Raw genomic sequence first — 14449 nt, 5'->3', positions numbered from 1 at the left:
CTGCTCAGCATTCATGACCAGCTAGAAAATGCTCTCATGTCATGTAGCAGGTATTTGCTGGGGACACTGAGCCGGCTGTGATTGGAGACAGGAGGAAAAAACACCCCACACACGACACATAGACACAAGACTGTAGATGTGAGGGCAGACGCGCAGGAAGTAGTTTTCGCCAGGGGGTGCGGGTGCGGCGGGGGGGGGGTTCTGTACTCCCCCCCCCCCGCCGCCGCACCGTAACACCGCACCTGACAACGTCTCCCAGACAGTAGGCTGCCGTTCTCAAACAGACTCTGGTCTTTAGTGGACCGGTTCTAGCTCCAAATACCCGACCAGGTCCGACCAGTGTTGAAGCCTAGACCCTGGACCCCATGCGGTCGGACTGACGAGCATTATTTGTTTTTATTAATTCTGCACCGGACCACGGCAAAAAAAAAAGAAGCCCGTAGTTGTGTTCAGACGTGACAGGTGGGGCACGACAAGCTGGTGATCAGCTGTGGTCACTGAATTGTTAGACTACATTCACTACAGTAGGTCATTTCAATTTGCGCATCTGTGTTTTTTCCTTTTTATTTTTATTTTTTATAACATATGCGCACCGAGAGTGAGTGAGTGAGCAAGCGCCAGAGAAACAGCGGGTGCGCACCAGATGATTTCCAACCGGCAAAAACTGAAATGAGACGGTTAAAGAGAGGAAAAACACAGAATATAGGCTTATATGTCCAAGAGACTTTGTCCCGTCGTTAAGACGTGAGGGAGGGAGGACCCAGATGAGGAAACTGTCACTGTCAGCTTCACATCTGTCAGCAGCTGCTCCAAACACTCGTTACAAACTTTATTTTGAAGGGACAGATTAGATTAGATGTTGATTTTGTTAACAGTGACTTTGTTGCACCCAGACATATCGGATGCTGTCTTATCCGGTACAATCGACCTCCTCCCTCCCCACCAGCCCCCCTCAAGAGACCCCTCTCGCCCCCCTCCCCACGGTGCAGCTTGAAAACTCCTCTTTCACCAAAGGGGGAGATGACAGATAGAGTCTTAGAACTACTGTAGCCTAATCAAAGCTATATTGTTGCGAGTTGGCTCCGGCAGAAGCTCCGCGCCGTGCACACTGCTTCGGCTGCCTATAGTTTATCAACGTTTTTTCGTCATTCTTCATTAGGATAATGTTAAGTTAATTTTGTGGTGGGGACACAATTGTTAACAAAAAGTGGTTCATCTCAAGTATGGCTTACAATGTTGTGGAACAGAAACAGCAACCACAAATATTTATAATCTATCATTTTATTGTCATCGCAATTTTTCAACTTTCGCCACCAGGGGGTGCTGCAGCCCCTGCCGCACCCCCACTTCCGGCGCCCCTGTGTGAGGGTGTAGCACGCAATCATGAATGACTTCATGCTGAGGAACAGGTCAAATTCATTGATTGTACAAAGTTAATTACAGTCATTTGCTCTCCAGTATTGTTCTGTCCATCTCAGGTGTATTGGTAACTATGTCAGCCATCAGATAATGTTGACATTTCAAAATCCCCTGGACAGGCCTGATCTGATGGACTAAAAGGTGTGTGCTTATTATCTTTTCTTGACTCTGCTATTGTTGGAGCTGACTGTTCAACAATGTAGAAAACAAACTAGCGATTATCTGTCCAGTGAAATGATTTTAAAGATCAACGTTTCAAGAGTTTCTATTGATCACATTTACACCACAGGAGTTACAACGGCATGTAAAGCAAACACTTACACCTCACACAACCGGAACCGGTCACCAACCTGACTACTTGTGGTACTATGGAAAACCTCAGCAAATTAAAATCAAGTGGAGATGTGGATTCTGAGAGATTATCTCAATGTTTATCTATCCAGAAGAGTCTGAGTTGCCTCACAGGTGCTATCGGTGACACATATCATCCACATTCAATCCAGCTAGACAAAGAAAACAACCACCATTTGAGGATGCACCCCTGGCCCCTGGGGCCACTTGGCCACCGCACAAAGAAGGATTATATTTTTAATGTCTGCATTTTGCTCAGTCTACCTCTCTCTTTTCTCAAGCCTAAAGTGTGATTACCGAGGCGAGGAATTGTTCCCAAAACTGTGAGGTTTGGCATCATGTCATTATGTTTTTAAAATCCCACACTTAAAGTGTCCCAGGAGAGCAAGTTACCCCATTAACTTACGTAAACACCTGGCCCAGTGTTCAGTCTTTACCAGGGGACTTCTACGCCCTCTGGTGTCTGAGACCGACCATGCCATGCATTAACTTGGCTTTGCTGCTAACTTGGCAGAAATTAAAAAAACAAAACAAAAAGAAAACCCAAATGTCATACACTTTGTCTTAGTCACAAACTGTCACTTAACCGTTAATGTGGAACTTATATAGGTTCAAGTGATTTCTATACCTGCTATAGGTATATTATGAGTAAATGTTATGAGTGATAACATCTTCCTGTCTCTCACCTCCTAACCAAAAAAAAAAAAAAAACTGTGTATGCGAACGTGACCAGACACACACTGCTACTTCTGTGCTAAAGCTGTTTTTCACCCAATTTCCGTTTCTGTTACTCATTCACACACCTGCTGGCCCTGGCTGTCGTCATCAAAACGTATAAGATATGAATACAAAGAGAGTATGAAACAATACAGTTGGTACAGAATACACTAATACAAATATAACATTGTAGCTAAAGAAATCTATACTGCAGTCAATTTCTCCCACTAAACCAAATATAAAATAGGAACATGAGCTCAAACTACATAGAAAAAATAAGGAAATACAAGTCAGATGTGGTTGTTGTTTTTTAAAAATAGTATGCTCAAAAAATCAGGAAAAAATAAAAAGGAGACTGCAGTGAGACATATTGCCTATCATAAACAAGATAAAACATGAACCTGCATAAACAAGAGGCTTCAGCAGCTCATCCATTTCCAGTTGATAATCCAGTCAAGTCTACTGTGGATGCAGTCAGTGTTTCTCTGTAACACACTCCCCTCTTGTGGCCTTTACGGTGCATAACTGTTCAAACTAGACATTAGATTAAACTGCAGTTTAGGATGCATATAGTTTTAGAGCAAGAATAAGAAATTGGTGCAGACATGATTTAGTCCTGTTTCCGTGTCTGTTCAGGTTTTCATAAGATGTGAAAATCATTTGGCAAAGAAACACACCTGTAAGCATCTGTAACTGGATGTACTAAGTCACAACATTGTCTATAAACCAGGTGACAAACAGTAGTGGAATAAAGTCATGCAATTTAAAACTAGTGTAGGCTATATAAAATTATATTTGAATTGGAAAAAAATGAAACCAGGCAACAAAATAAAATAATCAATATTTGTAATGATAATGGTAGACAAAGCAGACACTTTGTCTCAGTAAAGCTAAAACCTTGTAAGGAGTTACTCATGACCGGAAGTATCACCTTTTGTCTTGGGAAATACCTTTTTTGTCATTTCCTGCTGCTGAGATTTCTGTTGTTTCAGTGACAGTTAAAAGTGAGAAGCAGATGTAAATGATATCCTGCATATGCAAGGTTTTTTTTGTTGTTGTTGTTGCTGTTTTTGGCATTTTCTCCCCATCTACAGGTGACAAACCATTGCTTTTTGCTGCTGATTTGGAACAGCAACAAAAATCAATTTTACTACACTTTTTTGCTTGTTTTCACTTCTTTTCACAACACTGACGATGACTCACTGGTGTGTGCAACCACCATCCACTTTCTAGACCTTGCTGATTTCCTCACATCCTCTTATTCTCTGATCAACAAGTAACAAATGACTTTTTTGCTGCAGAGATGAGAGATAACACGCAGCATCATTTTAAAGACAGGACAGGAACTGAAGAGGGGGTGAGTTCAGAAAGCCGCGCCTCAGTTTACTTATAACTAAGCGCCTGTTTCTGGTATTTAGACGCGTCAGGATTAGCATACCACCAGCAGCGACAAAAAACAAAACAAAAAAAGTTATCACTGGTGGCTGATGAAGGAGCACGCACTGCTCATCTCATGAACAGGTCAGTGGGGGAAACTTGGTGTTTTCTATTTTCTGCTACTTGTATCTCATTGTGATCAGACATATGAAATGCACCTGTTATAGCCTATTTCTGACAAGAAGAACACAATCTGTATGAACAGTAGGTACATTCAAGGAAGAGGTTAAATAGACGTTGGCACCAACTGGTGAGGAGAGGAGGTGCGCCACTCCAACCTGCACCGTTTGACGCCTCCTGTTCGAACATTTTCTCTCAGTCTCAACTGCAGAGTTTCACTTCAAAAAAAGTTTTTCTAATAATATCGAATCGAATCTGGATGCCCTTGAGTTTTTATTAGTCTGATTATCATATTCTAAAAGGGCATACGCACATTAAATTGTGTCCGTTCATCAGAAAATACTTTTTCCTCATTACGAAGTGAACCAAGTGGTGTTTTAAGTAAATATTTACTAAGCCTCAAAACAGAGAGTTGTGAGCTTCTCTGTAATTCATCAGCCTTGTTCATTTTCTTGTCTGAAGCAGACTGCTCTTTGTTCTTATGTTGTGGTCATCATCGTGACAAATGAAACTTATGTCATCCACCACGGAGCGCACATTTACAGTAACATGGACGCGTGGACAAATGCAATAAGTGAATTTAGCAACAGCAGCATCTCATTTATCATTTACTAAATTTGAATTTCTAAGAGAATTAAACGTTGATTTGCATCTTTGTTCTATCATTTTATCTTCATATAAAAAGTTTGAATTATCTTGTTACATAACTTTAGTTCACAGCTATATATATATGTAGGAATCTAAAAGTTGCTCCCGAGTAAAAAGGAATGTGGTGGAAATAATAATCAAGACACCAAGTTGTTTTTGCAGATCATCAAAACTTTGCAAAGGGATATCACTGTGCAGAATATTCAAGTTATTATTAACAAAGTGCCTTTGATTCATAAACATTTCCATCAAAGAGACTAACCTTCTTTTTTGTTATGAAATCCATCTCCACTTTTATTTACTTTACATTTTGCATGGGTTTACAGTTCTTTGTGCAGAACTTTTAAACAGTAGGCTATGTGAAGTTGTTGAATTATTAATGAAAGTCGATTAAGAAGAATTTTTGTGTATGCACAATTTTTTTTTTCGTTTTCCTACACACACACACACACACACACACACAAACACAAACACACACACACTACAGAAAGTATCAACATTTTAACAGCTCTATATCCTTTGTGTTTCTCACATCCTTCCTGAGTTTACACCCAGTTCAGTAAGAGGCCTTTTCCTCAAGTGAAACTCTGTGGTAAGAAGTCTGCGACCAGTTTCAACATACTGCTTTCTGTTCATCTTGAAGAATCCACATACTTACAACACAAGTGTTAGGAAATCGACCTTTAAAGAGGGAATTATCACAATTGAAAATGCTTTTTTTTATATGTGGATGATATTCAATACTATTTTGTTATTTTAGACACGTCACAAAACACTAATTCTTATCAGATTCTTGCCTGCAACAACGTGATAGTGAAGTTTCGTGTTTCCAGAGTAAATCATGTTCTTTGATTGTACTGGTTGATGTCAGTGGGTGGCGCAGCAACTATAGCTCTGAGGTGCAGGTATTTCTTTAAATACTCTAACTTTTTTTCTGTGTATGAAAAACAGGCTTGCATAAGTTTCTCTTGAGTTGTGGTGGAGCAAAACCGGTCATGGTCTCTGATTTGAGTGGGCGGTGTTGAATCCTCTTCATACTGGCAGTCGCAGTGTCTGATGGTGAGTCCTTAATTACAGTGCTATAACGGCCAATGCATACGAGTTTCATTTATTTCAAGAAATTTCTTGGAAAAGATCAGGAGGAAGTGTCTTTTGGTCTTCACCTAAAACATCAATTAGCTCAGTCATTTGCTTACACATCCTTCCTCTAATGAGAATCTGGTTGAGCAATTACAGACCATGTCGGAAGTTTATGCAAACACTGCAATGAAACATATTACTGTTACTCAAAGGCGTTTCTCCAGTCTGTAACTAAGGAAATTCACATATCACATTTAAATGCAAAAGCTGCCACACCCCAAGAACCCCCTTTTAAAGACCCACTCCCGTGAAAATCGTGTTTTTTGAGCTTTTCACATGTTCCTGTGGCATTTTTCTTGTGTTAGAGCACTTATCAGCAGAGAAGGAAGTGCAAAATTGCATTTCAGAGTTTTTCTGCCTTCAAACTGCTGTGAACCAATGGCAGACTCAAACTGGCAGTTTCAGGAAGACTGGAGTTGAGGGTGTCACAGCTCCAGGGGAGGGCACTAGTGCTACAAGCTCCCGCCCCGCTCTGCATCTGGCTCAGAGGTGAAAGCCTTCACAGCTCGGTGTAGCTGTCAAGGTATAATAGGTATAGCTCACCTGGTAGAGCAGCTTGCACTGTGAGCAAGGACTATGCACCAGTCTGGGATCAAATCCCAGTGTGGAGTTTTACGTTAAACGCGCTGAATCTGTAATTGTACAATGTCCAGCTGTCAGCAAGCGGGGGGGTGGGGTGCGAGGAGGTGGCTGGGCGGGTGCAGAGCAGCGCAGTCTCCGCCCACCCCCCAGAGGTACATTGCTAATGTGCATGGCTAATGAGCTGGTTTTAAAATGGCCGAAAAGGGTCGCGGGAGTGGGACTTTAAGTTAAGCGTCTTTTCTGGTTTGTATAGTGTCAGAACAAGATTATGCTCATCAGTGGTGTTGTAACTTCCTGTAGGCCCCTGCTCATCTACAGTATTTTAAATATGTTTCAAATAACATGAAAATGTGATGTTCTAAATATAATGCAGTATTTCCCCTCTGAAACTGTACAGCTGCTTGTCATGTTTCCAAGCAAAAGGAAACACACATCATTGCTCCTTCATAATCCAATTTCTTAATTCCCTTTTGTGACAGGGTGATAACACTAAAAAAGGATGCAACTCCGTTCAGTGAAGAGATACATCCTCCTGTGCTTTCTCTGCGTTTTCCTGCTGAGTTCTTTCCTTGAGTGGAGATCCCTGGCTCCGAGGGCCATAGATCAAGATCAAAAAGCAAAGATCGATTACAGCAGCAACAGCAGCAGTGATGTGACCATCTTGCTGTGGTACTGGCCCTTCCACAAATCATACAGCCTGCAGGGTGATGTGTGCTGGGACCTCTACAGCATCCCTCGCTGCAGACTGGTGGACCAGCGCTCCTTGCTCTCCTCAGCAGATGTGGTGGTCTTCCACAACAGGGAGCTGATGGACGGCAGTCAGAAACTGCCCTCGGATCTACCACGGCCACAGTGGCAGAGGTGGGCCTGGATGTCTCTGGAGGCTCCTGTTCACAATGGGAATTTGCAGAGGCACGCCGGCATCTTCAACATGACCATAACCTACAGGAGGGATTCTGATATCACTATACCCTATGGCGAGATGATACCAAAGGCGACTGAGGGACATCCCGTGGAAGACGTCACTCTGAATAAGAGCTCTTTGGTCTGCTGGGTGGTCAGCAACTACCAAAGTAGCCACAAAAGAAGCCAAGTGTACAGTGAGCTCAAAGCCACTGTCCCTGTGACGGTTTACGGGCGTTGGACTAAAGCTCACCTCTCCTCTAAAAACCTCCTACCAACAATCTCTCGCTGCTACTTCTATTTGGCGTTCGAGAACTCAGTCGCCAAAGATTATATCACCGAGAAGCTGTGGAGGAATGCCTTCGAGGGCCAGGCAGTTCCCGTCGTCCTCGGACCGTCACTGAGTGATTACGAGGCTGTGGCTCCGCCCAGCTCTGTCATCCATGTTGATGAGTTTGCATCAGTGAAAGATTTAGGAGAGCATCTACAGGAGCTGGCAAAGGACAAGAAACGCTACAGTGAGTATTTTAACTGGAAACAAGAGTGGAAAGTGAAGCGGTACACAGATTGGAGAGAGAGACTGTGTAAGATCTGCTTACAGTTTGACAGTTTACCTCAGCACAAAGTTTACTCTGACCTGGAGGCCTGGGTCAATGCTTGAAACACTGCAGCTTGCACAATTGTGTTAATCCAAGCAACTAATTATGAATGAAACACATTCGTAGTCATCATCACCTTATTTTGCTGCATTAACACAAACATCTATAACTCATAAGACATCTTTCATGTTATTCCTGTGCCGGCAATATGCAATTACTATTGATCACATTACCAAAAGAATAGGATGATAGATAGTAGGAGATGTGGGGGGAAGTAGTTTTACTGCAGAAAATATAAATTGCACCCTTGAGATTCTTGTTCAATCAATTTCAATTTTTTTTTCAGATTTCATTTTCAGATTTTTCAGATTTTTTTCAAAAGCTGAACTCTCTTCTCTTTCTTTTTTTTGTACAAACGTGTTCAGACTTGTTGCTGTGGCTGTTAAAATGTGGTCAGAAGACACATCTCAAGGGTTACTGAAAGGGTGATGCACACCCTCGAGATGTGTCTAGAACTTGATTGCTCACTGTAAACTGAACTGAACTGATTGGACATAATTTAGAAAACCACTTACCTGTATTTATATGGTCTGTTGTGTTCAGGGAAGAAACCGAACCCCAGTGCAGCCAGCACAAAAAGGATGTCGGTGGAAAAAAGAGGAAACTTACAAACTGTAAAAAGAACTCATATTCCACCTTAGCTCCTGTTCACCTTTGTTTTTGTTATTTTAGGCTATTTTAGGCAGGCTAAATGCTGACACAGGTACTTTTGTATGAGTATCTGAATACTTTTGTAAATCTGACATTTCAGCTTTTGATTTGAAGTGTTTTCACATTATCAGAGGTTGAAAAGACTTCATTTAATTTCCTATTTTTTATATTCATTCAGTTCTCTACAAATCATTTTTGTTTGCATGGTACAACACAATCGTGTTGTTATTTCAGAATTATCCCATGATTTTTGAAAATTCAAAACTAAGTCATCTGAACTTGGGATAAGTAAATATAAAACTTAAGAACCAAGACACAGCACCTTTTTAGTTACATGGATGGTCGGATCAGACTTGTTTTTCTTTTACATCATCCTTTTTTTAACGAGTTTTAGAGTTTTTCTTTTGACTTGAAACAGCTGCTGAAGCCACTTTGCACCAAAGACATAACAAAGACAGCAGGTAAAACTGATCGGATCAGTGTCTTTGTTAGCTTCAAAGTGTTTAATGTAGGGACTGAATTTAATGTTAAACCTCACTGTGGTTTGTTGTCATGATCATGAAAAGAAACAATGGTTCATGTGTGTATTTCATGTATCAGACACACACAACAAGTTTGCACCATGTCAGTTTTGTTCAAACTAGATGAAAGGAGTTTCTAGAGTTTAACCCTCATGCAGTCAGTGCACACCGGGAAGCCTGGTAACATGCTAGTTTTGTTTCTTTCAAAACTTAACTGAGTAAATTCTCAGGAGTTTGTTCATTCATTGAACCAGTCAGTACGATTGAAAAAGACTCTAAATCAGAACTCACCAAATATTAGTCCATCAAATATTAAATGTCAAAAACTGAAGAGGTCTGAATGCTTCCTGGATGTACTGCATATGCACACAAGCAACTTAGCTGAAGTATTTCATATTAAGGACATAAGTCAGTGTGCATTGACAAATCCCCAGCACTTCTGCTGTTCTTCTTTAAATGCACAATACGATAACATTTGATGTATTTTAAGATGTCAGTGACTGTCATGTAATGTTTGGTAAAACTAACTTGTTTATACATCTCTCACTTTCCTGATTAAATACAACTAAACCAAGTATAACTGTGTTCAAAAGTGTGTGAAACTGAGTTTCCAGTTGGAGCAATGGTCAATATACACTTCATGTTCATCAAAGAGATTATACAGCTTAAGTCCTATTTTTTTTGGTTGTAAAGCAATATTGGTGTAGTGTTATATAGATGCACAAAGAATTTACTTTTGGTGAAACATGTGCAAATGTTTTCTGGTGGAAAGGACAGTAATTCAGGAGTTTTCATACAATGTTTAAGAAAAAAAAGTTTTACTTGATACATACACATTTAGGTTTGGGGTATTTTATATGTGAAGTCATTTCTGTTGAACTAATGTTTCAATAAATTATAATCAATTCATTTACAATCTGTTGAGAAACATTAAAACAAATTTCTATAGAGTCAAGTTATGACAGCACTTTCAGTAAATATTCAAGTCAGTAATGTTATAAGGCAAGATCAGCTAATCATTAATACTGAGGCAACTCGAATAATCGTGGACAATACCAGTGTTTAAGTAACAACTCTAAGTTGGTTCTTGTGATCTCATGGTTCGTCTGATTTAAGTTAGGCGAGGTTTTTGCTGAAGGGACATTTAATGCCTCCATTTCTAAATTTATGGTCATCCAAGTGAAATGCAACTTGTTAAAATATAACTCCAGTGAGCACTCAGACTTGACTTAGGACCATGTGTTATTTCATCATTAACATAAAAAACCCTTTACAATAAAATCAAAATTGAAACTTGACAATGCTTGATCCAGTCAGGTCAGACATCTCTCATTGCAATTAACCTGAGACATTGAGAAAATACTGACAGTGTGCAAATGGCAGACTTAGCAGCTAAAACATTTGAGTAACAAGACAAGATTCCTTAAAAACAATACATTGAATCTCACCACCCCCATTGCTGTTACAATATTTGCTCGATGTCGATAACAACCAACAAGTGTAGGACAAAAATCTGGCTTTGGTACAACAAACAGAGCATATTCTTAAAAAAAGATTATTCAACATTACAAAAGCAACTTGTGCAAAAACCAATGGGGGAAAAATGTCAGCCTAATGATATTTTATATTTTCCATTTCAATGCCTGACAGTTTAGATAGATACTGCAGCTGCTCTTTTCAGATGGGACACAGAAGTATTGCACAAATATTAACCCAACTGATGTATTTTGTTTAAAGAGGTATTCCCTGATTCTGTAACCCTGCTCATATTTACACCTTCATTCCACAGCTGGACTATACAGTAGCACCAAATCTTATTTTGTAAAAAAAAAAACTGCATTGATTAAAGCCTATGGAATAACTTACTATGAATAATCCAAGAACACAAAACATGAAGGCACATTTAACATTCAGCTCAAATTTCATTCAGTCCAAAGCAGATGCTGAGTTGTCGGGTTGAGGCGATTTGTTGAGTTTCCCCATGAGAACACGATCCATTTCATTACTGCAGTCAAGAGACGAGCCTCCCCCCTTGAATAGTTTGTATACCATGATCCACCGATAAGTATCGGCCAGTCGGGTGATTGGATTCAGAGGCTCGTCTCCAGAGTTGGGGGGGTTGGACAGAAGAGGCTTGGGGTGGTGATCTATGAATTTGGCAGAGAGTACCCAAGCACGTTTATCCAGTCAGGTGACTCACGAGTCCGGGGTGAAGGGCTTGCTTCAGGACGTCGGGCCGATGAAGTTGGGGAAGTTGGGGCATGTACAGTGTGGGAGGAGGGGCTCCGGGGTAGCTGGAAGCTGGGTAGCTCTGACTGGGGATGGGGGATGGAGCCATGCTCAGTGGGGAAGGGCTCTGCTCGTAATATTGGCCGTCGCACTCCTCATCCAGCGGCAGAGCCAGACGCTTCCCTTTCTGTCTTCGGTTGCAGAACCACACACGTACCACCTGCCGAGAACACTGTGTCAATTGATACAAAAGACCAACTACATACATATTCATTGGGGGGAAAAAAGAGAACACAAAAAGGGGCAAGCTGCTTCACTTTTGTACTTACATCTCTCTCCAAGCCCAGGTCATCCGAGATGTGTGTGATCTCCTGGGTGTTGGGTTTGGGACATTTGATGAAGTAAGATTCCAGAGCAGAGCGCACCGCTCCCTCCAGACTGGTCCTCCTCTTCCTCTTCCTGGTGTCAACAAATACTCTCTCAATCTTGTACATCTATGGGATCACAAATACGTTAGTGTCCAGTACAATCAAGTATGGTAAGCACCAGCGAGACTGTTGGAAGACAGCTAACTCATGGTCACTACACTTCACAGGAGCAGAGCGCTTTGGTGCAGGCTAGCTCAGCAGGAAGCTTACTAAGCCTGAAAAGGCCAACTGATCCCACGAGGCTCGGTGATCATCTGTTGTGTTGTAAACTAGTTGGCAGATGTCAGAGTTTCAGACTTACGTCCTGGGGATTCTCCGAGGTCTCGGCCTCATTCAGCCATCGCTGAAGAAGTGGTTTCAGCTTGCACATGTTCTTGAAGCTGAGCTGCAGGGCCTCGAAACGACAAATAGTTGTCTGGCTGAACATCTTCCCTACACACAAAGACAAAAACCATTAGACATCACATGGTGGAGAGTCCTAATCTGGAGGTCTCTAGATTTGAAGAAAATTTAGTTGGTGACAGGCAGCTAACGTGAGACATTGATGAGGCTGCAATTGATGCAGGTACCATCCCCATAAAAAAAAGAGAACTACATCAAGCTACAAAACCAAACCATGTTCAGATACAATGCTGCACAGACTGAACCACAACTCCTACAATACTCTGAACTGAGTGTGTACAATAAGAAGCATCAGCATAGGAAACCAACTTACCATAAAGGTTACCCAGGGCAAGACCAACATCAGCTTGTGTGAAACCCAAAGTGATGCGTTTGTGTTTCAGTTCCTTAGCAAATTGTTCCAGTTCTTCAGTGGAGAGGTTCTCCTGTGGAGAAGAAAATCAAGATTAAATCAACTTGCAAATGTTATGCACACAAGTGTAGGCCATGACTTTAGCCTATTCCATTCTTACTAAAGGAAAAACAAACAAACAAACAAACTGTATTAATATTAAATTGGAGGTAGCATTCAGTGGTGGGAAGAAATTTCTCTTCTGGAATGAATAAAATCACTTCTTACCTCCTCTGAGTCGCTGCATCCGCCGCTGGAGGAGCCGCTGCTCCGCGTAGAGGAGGCCGGGTTCTGAGTCTGGGGCCCGGGGGCCGCTTGGGTCGAGTTCGCGCTGAAAAAGGCATTTCCTGGAAGCCCGTTGCTTGGGGGTGAAGGGGACATGGATGGTGACGACGCGGATGATGTTGATGGGTTTTGATTACTGCTCCCGGGCGGGGTGATGTGGGCGATCCCAGGCCAGAAGGACGGGTTCCAGGCCGCGGGGTAGAAGACCCCATGATGGGGCATGGCGGCGGAGGCCGGTGGTGTCGGGTAGTGCTGCTGACCCTTCATCTCTGCTGAGTAGTCATCGCCGGTGTCCTTCTCAGTCTTTATCTCGGGCAGTTTGATCTGCTCCCGGGTCTCGGCTATAGGGGGGCTGAGGTTCGTGGGCTGGGTGGCTGCGGTTACGCCGGGTACCTGGCCGGTGTACTCGGGCGCAGCAAAGGGATACCAGTGCTTGGGTTGTCCAAAGTCTCCAGCCTGCAGGTCGTGCCCCCTGTAGTCACTGGTCATGGATGGAAAAGGGAAAAAGGTCTGCGTGGAGGCCGGCGTGATGCCACTGTAAGTGGTTTTGTTGTAGAGAAGACTCGGGTCCGGGAGGACGCCGTGGGGAAGCTGGAATGACGCAGCGTTGCCCAAACCATCTTGACCCAAAATCTGGTTGCAAGGGTTGGCCCGGCTGAAGTCATAAGGCCTGCTTTGGCACTCCGGACTCTGCGATCTTTCAGACATCTTCCAAACAGCGCGTGAGACTGATATTACAACAACAACAAACAAAAACACGCGTTTTAAATAAAATAAATTAGCGGTGACTAGTTTTGGACACGCTCATCCGTTTCAAGTTTACGCACAAACCAGAAATGAGACACCAGAATATGATGTCCTCCAAAAACAAACCAGCGGCTCTCCAGTAAAGTCCGCGCTGAGGTAGAGTTTGCGCAAAAGTGTAGCCTGGGTCTGAGCAGTCGCCGTTTTTGGTGCAACATAACCACCAACGCGTCTTCGGCCTACTCCATCAACTCCTGTCGCCACTCACCTCACCTTCAAGCTCAAATGCTGCTCTCCTGCCAGAGTCCCGCAGCTTTTCCTAATCACAGCTGCGGGTGTTGGAGAGCGCTCGATCTCTTCACCCATTGGCTGGCGCAGACAATTGCGCACAGCTGATGGTGAGTTTGTGAATGACCTTGATTCCTCCCAAAGTAGTGGGCGTGTTTTCACATAAACTCTGAGCCCTTTACACAGAAACCAACTGTGTTTTCTGCTTTTAAAGTGGAATTAAAGCTACTAAGTGAAATAAAACATTGCTTGGGAAAACATTAATAATTCATCAGTTTCAAGTCACATTATAAAAAAAAGTATATTTACATTGCTAAATAGGCACGGGTCACAGCTGCTGTAAATACATACTGTCGGTAACACTGTAACTTGCTCACCTCATACATGAATTATAATGCTGAGTTTGTTTAAATCATTTCTCCTTAAGGACATGGCTTTGATATTAAAATCTCTGTCGCTGAATTAAATTTAACCACTATCCCCTTAATAGCTACAAATAGAAAGGACTGTGATAAATACAAATGAACTCGACTA

The 14449-nt window shown here is 42.2% G+C and overlaps 2 protein-coding genes across 2 annotated transcripts; one reads left to right on the top strand and one right to left on the bottom strand.

The window, feature by feature from the left end:
* The first annotated feature begins 5634 nt into the window (after nucleotides 1-5634).
* fut7 (fucosyltransferase 7 (alpha (1,3) fucosyltransferase)) lies at nucleotides 5635-9574 on the top strand. The gene is made up of 2 exons (XM_085793762.1): nucleotides 5635-5751; nucleotides 6894-9574. Exon 2 carries the CDS (start codon nucleotides 6914-6916, stop codon nucleotides 7976-7978), a length of 1065 nt encoding a protein of 354 aa, XP_085649888.1. The 5' UTR covers nucleotides 5635-5751; nucleotides 6894-6913; the 3' UTR covers nucleotides 7979-9574.
* A 1753-nt stretch (nucleotides 9575-11327) lies between these two features.
* pou5f3 (POU domain, class 5, transcription factor 3) lies at nucleotides 11328-13694 on the bottom strand. Its single transcript, XM_085793774.1, has 5 exons — nucleotides 12827-13694; nucleotides 12521-12632; nucleotides 12107-12237; nucleotides 11707-11871; nucleotides 11328-11597 (listed from the first exon to the last, which is right to left on the bottom strand). The coding sequence occupies exons 1-5, from the start codon at nucleotides 13589-13591 to the stop codon at nucleotides 11328-11330; spliced, it is 1443 nt and encodes a 480-aa protein (XP_085649900.1). The 5' UTR covers nucleotides 13592-13694.
* Between the last annotated feature and the right edge of the window lie 755 nt (nucleotides 13695-14449).

Source organism: Trachurus japonicus, chromosome 12 (assembly GCF_045865225.1).
Source record: "Trachurus japonicus isolate A0001 chromosome 12, Traja_1.0".
In the NCBI taxonomy this organism is placed as follows: Eukaryota; Metazoa; Chordata; class Actinopteri; order Carangiformes; family Carangidae; genus Trachurus; species Trachurus japonicus.
The sequence above is the reverse complement of the archived record's forward strand: the minus strand, read 5'-3'. Positions and strand labels throughout refer to the sequence as shown.